Genomic DNA, 12,738 nt, shown 5'->3' with positions numbered 1-12,738 from the left:
CCCTGCCCAGCCCCTAGATACCTGATGGACTTTCTTGTGGATCTGTTGCCCCTTTTTTGATGTTGCCAAGGCTTTGTTACAGCCTTCCTGCGCTCTATTTGCAGACTGAGCTCTTTATTCTGCTTTAATTTGCCTTCCCTTGAAAAGGGAGAGCCTGGGGGCTGAGCAGAGCGGCGCTGCAGCCCTTGTTGAGGGAATCCCCCTCCTAGGGATTCCCCCCTCCTTGTGGGCCTTGCGGTGCCCACCCCGCTCATTCGATTCCTTATGGTGAGCAGGTGCCCACCCTGCGTTATGCCCCTTTTATGTAAAGCTGCAGGTGCCCACCCTGCGTTGATTCAGATTGCCTTTTTTTAAAGTACGGGTGCCACCCTGTTTATGCCACCATAGAGATCGCCGCAGCCGCGGCAAAGCCGGAAGTCAGGCACTGTGGTGCCTGACAGCGGGCGGGACTTCCAGTTTTCAAGAGGAAGCCCCGAGCCTGACGCCACGAGAAGCCGGCCGAGTTATGGCCTCAGGCTGCCTGGGGCTCCCGTAAGCGGTAGAGAACCTCCCGAGGTGAAGGGAGAGCCTCGCAGGCGCCGCGCTGGAGAGGATGAGAGGTCTGCCCCCAGAGCGAGTAAAGATGAGCACCCCTAACAGCCCGGTGAGTGTTGAAGGGCTGGGGGGAGGAGGGGGGCTCCGGGCGTGTGTTGGCGCCCGTGCACTACGCCGTAACAGTGGGTGCATTTAGGGTGGCCCTGGATGGCAGTGGGCCACCCTAACGTTTTTACCGAGCCTGAATGGCTCCACTAGTGGCCCCCTTGGTTGCAATGGCCACGGGGCCCCGTGTTCCCCTAAAGCCTGTGCGTGGCTCCACCCGGGGCATCTTTATTCCCTGAGTGAGATGGCTCCCAATGTTGCCCAGTATTTCCTGAGCCCGAGGGCTCCAACGAGGCCCCAGTTATTTTGAGAGCCAGATAGCTCACTGGGGTACATTGTTTATTTGACTAAGCCTTGTGTGGCTCCAGCGCTCCAGTGTTTTGACCGCACCATGATACTAGGGCCCAAGTGGCTCCAGCATTTGGCGCAGGTTGTCCCAAGGGCCAGTGAGAGCCCATGCTGCAGTTTTGCTGATTCACAGCTGCCCAGCAAGTAGTGGGCAGCTGCACCGTTTAGGTCTTTCTTTCCAGGGGACCTGTTCTTGGTGAGCCCAGGAGTGAGATGCACTACCTTCGCCCTACCTTGGTCTCCACAGCTGCGCAGCACTTAGTGCCAGCTGCAGCGTTTAGGCCTCCAGTTAATTGTTCTCAGATGCCCAGCAAGTAGTGGGCAGCTACAACATTTAGGCTTGGCGCAGTGGCGCAACCTTGACCTTCGCTGCTTAGGCAGCAGCCCTGACTCTCTGGACATCAGGCGTTTGAGCCCCCCTTATTTGAAATGGCCATTAGGCATGGGGGGATTGTTACATTTATAGGGCGCATGACCTAATGTGATTTATGTGCTAGATGTGATTTGTGTACTAATGCTTTTGGGTGCTAGGAAATGTATGGTGTCTAGTATGTTTTGCGCACCCTGTTCGGATACCTCTAGATATGGTTTATGCATATGAGGTTGTGTTACCTGTTTAGGTTTGTGTTAGGGATATTATACTTCCCTGTGTGATTTATGCCCCTAGTGTAATGTTTACTTAGGTGGTGAGGGTCTAATGTAGTTAGACTTGTGGGACACTGTGCATGATGGATTTCATTGCATATAGCAAGGACCCCCTGAAATCAAAATTCCTTCAATTCCTAGGTCAGGAACAAATATGTATGAAAAGTAACAACCTAGGCAATTGTATGATGGATTTCATGTCACAGACTGTTGCAAAGAACAGTAATTATCAGTGTTTACTGGCTGTACGTTCTATGACCTACTTTACTTGTATGTTTATGAGTTAGTTCACTTTTATCAAGTTATCTATTTTACTATTTCTTTACCAAGTGCTAAGTCTGACAGTGGCCCACGTGGCCCTGTCATGTGTAAATAATCCCTTGTAAATATTGCCCGTGCCAGTTGGCACAATGTATATTGCGTGATTTCTATCTGATGTGTTCAGAGAATACAAAGGATATTTTTGATATAACCTTGTGTGGAGTTCCTGTTGTGGGGGGCCTGGGATGTTGCTGGTGGGTGCGTTCGCAAATGCTTTACACATTGCATCCGGGATAAGCCTTACTACTCGTGTCACGTTGCCATGGGGGTGCGCAGGGGTTATCTTGGCGTGTAACTCCCTTGCCCTAACTAGAGTGGTGGTTTCTGCCTGGCTTTGGCGCAAGCCTCAGCCAACCAGAAATCCTATTTATAACAGCAGCAGAGACCTACATGGTCAAAGGCAAACAGACACTCAACACATGTCTCTATAGGAGGGGTAGTTGGTTTGTGGACATTAGCTTGCCAACCATTTTTATTGCAAAATATGATTTCCCATCCTACATTAAGGCTCTCAATAATGAACACGTGCATAATACCATGAATGAAAAAAAACTATAAAGTTCAATAAAATATTACTAATTTGGGGGGTGGGAGCGGAGCCTATGCTCATCACTTACCAATATCCTCACTCCCTGCCACCTAAGCCAGAGGTTCTTCTGCTGGGTCCACGTTCTTCTTATAGGCCATCTCTGCTTTAATTCACTTTTGTTTCCAAGCCTTTCTTCAACATCATGGTGTTTGTCATGAAAGTCACAGGCTCTTACTGCCCTCAGTATTTTGACAAATAGTGAAAGGTCTAAGCTTTCTCCTCGGCCTACTGTTGGAGAGTATGAAACATAAAAATGCATTGATGATCCTAACACCCCAAGCCCACTTTGGCAGATACATTATTTTATTGATCTCCTAATGCACTCCGGCAGCTTATTAGGGCAAGAACCACCACTTTAGCATGAAGAAGTTTCAGCAATAGCTGCTTATGTTTCCCAGCCAGCCTCAGCCACACTTAACAAACATCCTGAAATTATTGTGCACATTTCTTTACATGAAGGCTCCAGGGTATGCCCATAACCCTTCCCAGAAGGTGAGCGGTTTAAGTACTCCATCAATGTCACTCCCATTTCTCCCTACAATGTTTTTGGTGAGTTTCCCATACTCCTAGAATATTAGTTCTCCTAAACTGTCAGGCCTTTACTCCAGCCCCTTCCCCATAACTCTGTATCATATGTTACTGCTGTTATTACTTTGGTCTGAGGGGCCTCATGAACCTCCTTTTTGGCTGGCCTTCTTTACTTCCACTTGGAACTGATCTCTCTCCTCCATTTGGATGGCCCAGTGTGAACTTTTCTCTTCTCGGTTCCTTCAGCTGTAATATGTCGAATAACATCACCCTGTGTAATGGTCGAACTGGACTTTATCTAGGTTCCTTACTCTCAGATTAAAAGACCCAATTCTCATGACTGACCTACCCAAACTAATACATTTGAAAGTGCAAGCAGTATAAAACAAGTTGATAATACTAATTACCAAATAACTCGCCACTTCAGAATCCTCTAGGATCCTTACCAGGGTATGCATCTATCTTTTAGTCCTGGCCATTATAACAGTGTTATCATGAATATAAGCAGAGAGAGGGGCTCGCTAGCAAACATCATGGCATTTGTTACCACCACGTGGAGAGTTTGTGGTGTAGGGTCAAGTCTGAGTTGCATTGTGCTGGGTCAAAACAGAAGTGGCATGGTGTGCAAAATAACAATGGGTTGGGATGCGGACAGAGTAATTACCAGTGGCTGAGATTAATCCAAGAATTCACTCAATCACTTTTTGAATATTTTAATGGTTTGTGCATGGTCATGCCATATACTGTGTTTGTTATAAGGCCTTCTCACCTAAGACTCAATGTCTGACTCAAATTCTTAGTCAGAGGAGAAGGAATTGATCAAACATTTCTTAGAAAAGGGTCAGGTTTCAGAGACATTGGAAAGAAAACTAATGTGGTTTGAGGAGGAAATTTCTATAAAGGGCATTTGAAATTTGGAGCATCAGAGAGAAAATGTGTAGTCTCCATAAGCGGATTTACAGAAAGATTGGAGAAATTATGACTATTTTAGGAGCCTATTCTAAAACAAAATAGTCTTTGATCCTGTCCAAAGTAGTTGTTACTGTAATTTGTATGCGTGCATGTAGGTGGTATTTGTAGAGTGTGAACTATGTCAAAAGCATTGTAGTGTAGGACAGGGTTAAACCCAAGGATAGAGTGCACAAAGATTTTAAATGTATCTGGTTAATGTATTACTGCACCATGATGTAGTGTTCTTTAATGAGATGCTTTCTCAAGTCTTGAACTGGAGCGGGTTGGGGCCATCCTTGTATATACAGGGGTTTTGTTGCAGATCCTCTGTTTATAAATAGAAATGGCGTGTTGCCTTTTGAAAAAAAAAATCCTTTTTACATATCATTGTCTCCAATCTGATGCCATTCTGCTTTGTGCTTATGCCAAGAGCCATCAGAGATGTTGAGCTTGTTAGCCATACAGGCAGAGATGCAAGTTGTGATGGTTTTGTAAATGATACTGCTGGTTTCGAAGATAGTGTTGAAAGCAAAAAGGAGCCCATGGAGTTCCATCAGATGGGGATGGTGCAATCATATTTCCTCAGGCCCTTGACGAGAAGTTATGTAGCTGTTTAGAATGCCCTCAAGGTTGCCAGTAAGGAGACTGTGAGGCAATTGAGCAGAGAGATTCCACCGTCCTGGTGGAAGAGTAGGAGTATGAGGGATTTAACAGCAGTTCTGATTGTGCTTTCAGGGAGGAGCAGTTTCCTTTCTTCGGCAGAGAGCGCTGATAACTGGCATCTTGGTTAATGTTGAGGATGGTGCCCAGGGTGCATCCAATTAATATGGCATTGGGTTTGGCACTATAAGCCATTAAGGTTCATGACAAAATATCAGCTTAGTTTTATTTCTTGCTTGTTTTTCTTGTTAAATAACAGAAATTCGATCTCTGTGGGCTTGAGCATCTGGTAGTTGCTGGGCATCAACTACTGGGTGAGTTGCACTCAGTGTTTGAGGTATTAGCTGTCTGGAGTGGAGGTGATGTTTAAGTAGAGTTACTAATTGTTGGCATATGGTGAATTTGATGTTTTCTTTTGGTGAGTAGAGCTCCATAGGTCCATGTATAAGTTGAAGATGATGGGGGACACTATAGAACCCCGGAGAGACTTTGCAGGTGATGGGAATCTTCTGGGATCTGGGGGTGCCCATGTTTACACAGTGGTATTGGTTAGCTGGGTAGGAGGAGAACCACTGAAGGATATTGCAAGTGAAACCCATTAAAGAATTTGGGGTGTAGATAAGCGTTGGCAATATAAGGAGGTATAGGCCATTTTCATCTGTAGTTGGGGTGTCATCAACAAAGTGTAAGGTAGATGTCTTTGTTCTGCAGTATGATCTGAAGTCCGGTTGGCAGTCGTGTATGAGATGGACTTGGATGTAATCTTCGAGTTAAACGTAGCCTGCTTTTTTGATGATCTTGCCAATGAAAGGTAGTTGAGTGATGGGCCTGTTGTTGGCTAGGTCATCACAGTCTAGCGCTTCTTTCTTTAACAGTGGGCGAATGTGGCCTGATTTGAGAGTATTTGGGAAGATGCCTTGAGTAAGAGAGTCATTGAAAGGTGTGAGTAGCGGTGAAAGACCTTTTCCAGACTGAGATTTGATAATAGAGGGCACAATCCTGAGTGGAGGTGTCTTTGAGGCAGTTGAGTATTCTATCCAGATAGGCGAGGGGTAGGGATTTGAATGGTGACCATTGCGGGATGTCTGGAGAAGGAGTGTAACTTTGGGAAGAATCAGGCATGGCGTTGTCATTTTGCTGTCAGATCTTGTGTATTTTTTCACTGAAAAAGAGGTTTATGGTATTGCTCTCCTGTGAAGTATAGGTAGAAGGTCAGACAGGCTTTGATGCTGATGTGGTGAGTTGTCTATATTTTTTACAAAGGGGCTCCTCTTATGTGTGATCATCTGGGTTCTGTTTTTGCTCCATTTTCTTTCCTATCTGCAGAAGGAGCATTTTTTATCAGCAAGGTCTTTGGAGTATAGGGCGCTGAAGGGTTTGACCTGTGTGTTAGAGTTGGAGTGTGCTTTCCAGAAAAGTGTTAAAGCTTTTTAGAAACATGTTGACGTTGGAAGTGGAGTTAACAGAGTGAGAGACGAGTTCAAGCCTAAGGTTGTCTATGGCAAAGTAAAGAACGAATCTCAAGGTTTGATGTTCTCTATTGGGTTGACCTTGGTTTGTTGGTGGAATGCTGAGCTAGAATATCGGTAAGTCGTGTGTCCAGTCTAGAGGTAAGAGCGGTGGTGAGTTTGAGAGGACATGGTCGCCAGGTTGGCCTTTTGGAGTCTGTTGACTGGTTGAGGTACTGTACCATGTAGAATGTGTCTGCGAGGTTGGAGTCACCCAGGAGTGTGCTGTAATAGTGTTTGATGGAGGAGGCCACCAACTGCATTCAGTATATTCGAAGTCCCCCTGAAAAGTATGCTCATTGGTGTAAATTGGAAAGTCTTTTTAACTTATTTTTCCTACACCATACCAACTTAGGTCCCTAAGAACTCCTACTTCAAAGTCCGTATCAACGAAATAGGTATGAGGGTCCGAATCATTTCAGTGACACGCAAATTTATCACTTGTGGGAAATTGAACTTTTTGGACACCTGATCTATCTCTTTGTTGGAGGATCTAGAAAATTACTGACAGTCAACACCAGAAAAGGAACTACTATTACACTCATATCTCCAACCACGTCAGAACTCAATTGAGCAGAAGTAAATTGTACACTTCTATTTTTTGATTTGTATGCTCTTTCCACAATTTAAATTAATCTTGCTTTCCTTGGAAAAGAAAACCAGTATTTGTCAGTATATTCATCATCCTCTTCCTCAATGGTTTTGAAGTGGTATTTTTTCCCCAATATCCTGGACCATTATGAACATAGTCTGCCATGGCTATTTGTTTTTGTTTTTTTACTGAATCAGCAGATGAGTTATCAATAAAGTTTCTGAGATTGACCTATAAAATCCACTTGGTTTCGTCCGTTTGGCTCAAAATCTATGTAACTTTTGTTGTGACATTATGTCAACAACCTAGCTAATTAATTTCTATAATAACTGTACCAAATGTAACAGCAATACATGAAAAAATAATATTGAAAAATTTGAATTAGTCATTCAGTTAAATTTAAAGTTAGGCTTCTTACTATACTTTGAAATCAAACACCCAGCTTAAACAATGCTGTCTCCGAAGTACTAACCTGGCTAACAGAATTTAGAGTGGGGCAGCGAGCAACAATTGAATTGTGCAACAAAAAAACTTTACAGAATAGAAGCAGCAAGGAGCTCCAACAGATCACTGGAAAGGCAGCCTGTGCCAGTAGACGAGGAAATAAGGATGCACTGAGGGAGCAAGCTCTGTTGTGAACCATAATGATGCTAGGACAAGCTACCAGCGGACTGGTTGCATTCCCAAAACAGGATGTATTGGCCAGGGGAAAAAGATGATTGGAGCGCCAATGCAGGGATGGCAAGACCTACTGATAGAGAAAAGTATTACAAAGACTCAACTTGACCCAATGCATGCACTAAAAGTTATCACCTAAAAAGGAAGAAGGCACTTATATTTGGCTGTGCAGTAGGAAGAAAGTGAAAGAAAGATGTTCTAGAGGCGTAATAAATAGGACCAATTGCTCGACTGTAATGTTAACGCCTATGCTCCCAGAACCTCGGAGTAGTTTTTAGATGACTGATTAGTCCTTTCTGTAATTTGTTCTGGTTTTTTCGGGATGCTCTACTAATAAAGCAAAAACGTGAAGAATAAAAGAAGCTTATGGCCTGGTCATAAAATTGGATTGCCATTTCATATTCTAAAATAATTGGCAAATTGTTGGGACAGGACTCTGAACCCAATAGCCAGGCTGTTATCACGATTGAGGTCTGCTTGAAGTGGGCTTCTTAGACTGGCTTCTCCCCCATTAAGATGTGATGTTTTGGAGGTAGTTCGTTCACTATCGACACAATGTTAAAATTTAAAAGCTTAAGCACAGAGAAAGTCTTACATTAAGTAGGATATTTTTTATCAACTGAAAAGTGCTGGTACATTTGATTCATAAATAATTATTGCGAATCATAAATGTCCTCTTTTTGCTACATGTTTACATGACTGTGGGAGGTTTATTTCAAGCTTGAACAAACATGTCAAGGATAAGGTTCCAAGTGAAATAAAGGTTGGCATGCTCATAGTAGTTTTAAACGGTGCCCTACAATAACTGTGTTGACTTTTAACAGTGGAATCTATTGACGAGAGGCTTGTTGAAATCATTGACATTTAAGAGTTGTTGGCAGTCATCTGCAAATGCATCAGTCTACTTAGGTTTCAAACATTTCATTGTTACGTTCATGTTTGGGAGAAACCTTTTTTGTAGTGCTTGTAACACTTTAAATCTTCGTGTATTCCTAAATTTCCATACACTTACTTCATATTTTGTTTGCAGAGACTCAGGCGGGAGCTTCTTCGGGTGATCCTGGTCCTGTGGAAAGACCAGAAGGGCAAGATAGCAGCTCTGCATCATGATTCCAACTTTGGGAACAAATAATGAGGAAGGACTACTTCATTGGAAAAAAGACATTTTGAGGAAATGGCATTCTGCCTGAGAGCCAACCAATGACAATATTTCCATTCAGATAAATGGAGGGTGACAAATTGGTTCAGAGACGCTTGCATGAAGTTGCACTCCGCATTGTTCCTCAACAGAACTTTGCTCTCCAAGAGACTGACAACTGTAGTGACAGGTCAATATTGTTTGCTCATCACATTGTAGATGAGCTCTCCTAAACTTGCCTTTGATAGAAATGCTCTTTGACAGAAACATATGCAATTTTGAAGTGCACATTATACAGACAACTCTATAATTGCATAAAGGTACATTTTTTACATTGTACAATTGGAATATTTATTCTTAAATTTCATAGATTAGAATATTCTTTAAAATTCACGGTTCTTTATTTTTCTTGAGTTATTTTCATTGTCTTTTTTTAGACAGCAAAACCACTTTCCTTAGTGATGATGCAAAGGTTTACATTGCTCTTCTGCTCAAGCATGGTCAGTTGTCTTTGAGCACTGCCTTACAGGATCATAAAGGACCAAAATTCAGACTCAAATGTAACCTCCAAAACTATGAAAATCGCCTTACAAACTCTGCATAAACTGCCAAACACTCACTTTTATTTCCTTTTAAAAGTGTAGATTTTTAAATATAATGGTATGTTTTCTTGGGACAAGGATTTGGAAAATATTGCATTCATCTATGAGTCTGACTCAGTTTGTTTAAATTCTTCACATATATTTATTACATTTCCTAGTTGTTTATAGCAAATACGTTTTTGTGTTCCAGTTACTTAATGGCTAATAACGTTCTTCCTACTGTTCGGCGATATTTCATTTGAATAAAATGATTTTTGTGTGGATGGGTCAATTGTTTCTTACTATATATTTTCCAGTGATTAAGATGGATCATCAAAAATGTCTTTATGCCTATTCACGACACAGACCTACTTTGCTGTTAGCAGCCATTATGTGTATACAGTATTTAAGCAGATATTGCCTCACACGAATATCGGATTGAAAGATGAGATGTAGAGATTGCAGATTATTTCAGATTTAAACTGCAAGCAGATCATTTAAAATATTTGTTAGATATAACTTTATTTGAAAACGTTGTTCCAAAACACTCCATAATGGTGTGTTGCAATTGATGTAAATGTGCAGTCTTAATTTCATTTTAGTAGAAGGAAGTAGAAGAACAGTAAGAGCGTTTATATCTCATTATTATTTTTAAAAGGTCATTTAAATCCAATAAATTCTCCTCATTGTTTAAACTCAGTTGACCAGAAAACAAGCACAATGATGAAAAGCCACTTGTATGTCACTAGCTTTTATTGAAATTGTTAGTCAGACCATGATTTCTTTAAATTGTCTATTCAAAATAGATATTTCCTAAATCTCCACATACAATTTATTGGCAAGAGACAAAATTGATCCAATCTGCGCTTTGGCTTTAACTATTGTTGGAATTTCCCAATGGATACACCTGTGAGCTTTCCACAGCTGCCTCCTGACTTTCTCAGGTTTCAAATATTATGGATAATATTGTTATCTAGATGTGCTGTGGCGAGTCCCAGGATTCTATAAGGTATGGTTTTATGTCTTCACAAGAGTTTGAAAGTACCTTGCAAGAATAGAACAAGTAGACAACATCAGTGCTTTAGATAGCAAACATGATGCATTGCAGTGTATTTGTGGCTTTGAATTTATATCCACTGTAAGTTACATCCTGTGTAGTGTTTTATTTATGTGAGATTGTATCTCCTACCTAGAGTGGTACCTAATATTACAGTTACTTGAATTTTCTTAGCTGCGTCAGCTGATATAGAATTTGTGACTCAGTGCTATTTTTCCAAAAATATCTTGGGACATAATATGTAAAAAAAAAAACCTATATATACACATATATATTTATATATATCTTTCTCTCTCTCTCTCTCTCTCTCTCTCTCTCTCTCTCTCTCTCTCTCTCTCTCTCTCTCTCTCTCTCTCTCTCTCTCTCTCTCTCTCTCTCTCTCTCTCTATATATATATATATATATATATATATATATATATATATATATATATATATATATATATATTCACTGAAAAAACCATAGGTTATAGACCATATATAGTTAGGAATTAACATTTACAAAACCTTGAAAATTCACTGAAAAAACCATAGGTTATAGACCATATATAGTTAGGAATTCGCATTTACAAAACCTTATTTTACTCACCCAAAACCATTGAAATTCCATATATAGTTAGTTGCACTAACTATATATCGCGCACCCGCAATCCACTGCTGATGATGTCACATATTACATCATTCATGACATGGTCAGTGACATCACTGATGACATCACTGATGACATCTCAAATGACATCACTGATGACCTCTCATTTGACATTACTGATCACATCACTGATGATATCATTCATGTGATAATACGATGAACCTCTTCAGACTCTAATATAACCTTAGATACAATCAGTGTAAACAGACACTCACAGACTGTCACTCATCCATGGAGTTACTCACACACCTAGTCAGTCATGCAAAGAATCACTCACACCTCCATTTCCTCAACTATACAGTTATACAAACTTTACTTATTCAAACATATACTAACACATATTTACTCTCTTATACAATCCCTGATACAAGTTCACAATGATCCATACAGCCACTCACACATTCACTGGCTCTTATGCACAGTTATTTATATATGTCAACTCTCACATGTACTGTGTTTTACATATGTACTTACTTTGACATGTAGCACTGAGATATCCATTCACTCACCAATACACTCATGCACACAGTCAACCGCCCATACAGCTGTTTCCACATGCACTTTTGAAACCATACATCTAGTGAATCAACTGCTCACACATCTATGCACAGAGTCATACACCTCCCAGCCACCCACACACACACTCAGTCTCCCAAACAAATACTTGGGCAACCAATCAATAACCCATATAGTTACTCATATAGCTACTTATCAACACATGCGACAGTTTACAGAACAACAGACATAATGATGTACAAATTAAGACAGTTTAGTCACTAACCCATGCACTCAGTGAGACACATTTAATCACTCACTCATACAGTCAGTCATGCACCTACTAAATCCTTCATCCAGACACTTATACATCCACTCATTCTTCAATATGTAAGACATATTTTAACTTTACAGAAACATAGTCACTGGATGTTGTCATCAGTGATGTCATCAGTGATGTCATCAGTGATGTCATCAGTGATGTCACTGACCATGTCATGAATGATGTAATATGTGACATCATCAGCAGTGGATTGCGGGTGCGCGATATATAGTTAGTGCAACTAACTATATATGGAATTTCAATGGTTTTGTGTGAGTAAAATAAGGTTTTGTAAATGCGAATTCCTAACTATATATGGTCTATAACCTATGGTTTTTTCAGTGAATTTTCAAGGTTTTGTAAATGCTAATTCCTAACTATATATGGTCTATAACCTATGGTTTTTTCAGTGAATTTTCAAGGTTTTGTAAATGCTAATTCCTAACTATATATGGTCTATAACCTATGGTTTTTTCAGTGAATATATATATATACATACATATATAAACATATATCATCTGTATATCTATATAAATACAAACATAAATGCATGCATCCATATACTCATATGCATACAGATGCATGTTATTTACATGAAAGTTGAAAAAACACTAATAAAAGCAAAGCTAAAAAGCCACCTCATTACAAACAGAATGGCTTTAACTTAAACGAGGGCGAGATCTATTGCATTTTCAATGCTTGTTTACTTTGGTTCCATCAAGAAGGCATTCAGATGTGTCACACATTTGCCATAAATTATGAATGTTAGCACTCTAGTTGCACATTAGATCACTGTAGTAAAGCTACTGCTCACCAGGGACGTCTGCTGCTGGTATTCAAAGTGCATGTTTCAGTCTGCATGTCAGAATTTTTTTAATGAAATAAAAGAGGATTTGAGAAGTCACTCAAAATGTGCCCTAATTTTTCTTTCTGAAGCACTAATCAATTTCTATGGCAAAATGAACCCCCTCATTTTGTTATTTTTTAAATTGAGTGTTTTCAGACTTACCACTTCATTCCAATCAAGATGGCTTCTGG

General features: G+C 40.5%; 1 protein-coding gene across 2 annotated transcripts in view; it reads left to right on the top strand.

The window, feature by feature from the left end:
• Nucleotides 1–9,462, top strand: part of LOC147665693 (cAMP-dependent protein kinase inhibitor gamma-like) — a 136,833-nt gene extending 127,371 nt beyond the window's left edge. For both annotated transcript variants that reach the window (XM_086949591.1, XM_086949592.1), the window contains one exon: nt 8,490–9,462. In XM_086949591.1, the coding sequence (XP_086805717.1) occupies nt 8,490–8,569 (80 nt within the window). In that variant the 3' untranslated portion in view covers nt 8,570–9,462. The remainder of the gene's footprint in view (nt 1–8,489) is intronic.
• The last annotated feature ends 3,276 nt before the right edge of the window (nt 9,463–12,738 follow it).

The sequence above is a fragment of the Lissotriton vulgaris genome, unplaced genomic scaffold, assembly GCF_964263255.1.
Source record: "Lissotriton vulgaris unplaced genomic scaffold, aLisVul1.2 SCAFFOLD_260, whole genome shotgun sequence".
NCBI lineage: Eukaryota > Metazoa > Chordata > Amphibia > Caudata > Salamandridae > Lissotriton > Lissotriton vulgaris.
The sequence above is the reverse complement of the archived record's forward strand: the minus strand, read 5'-3'. Positions and strand labels throughout refer to the sequence as shown.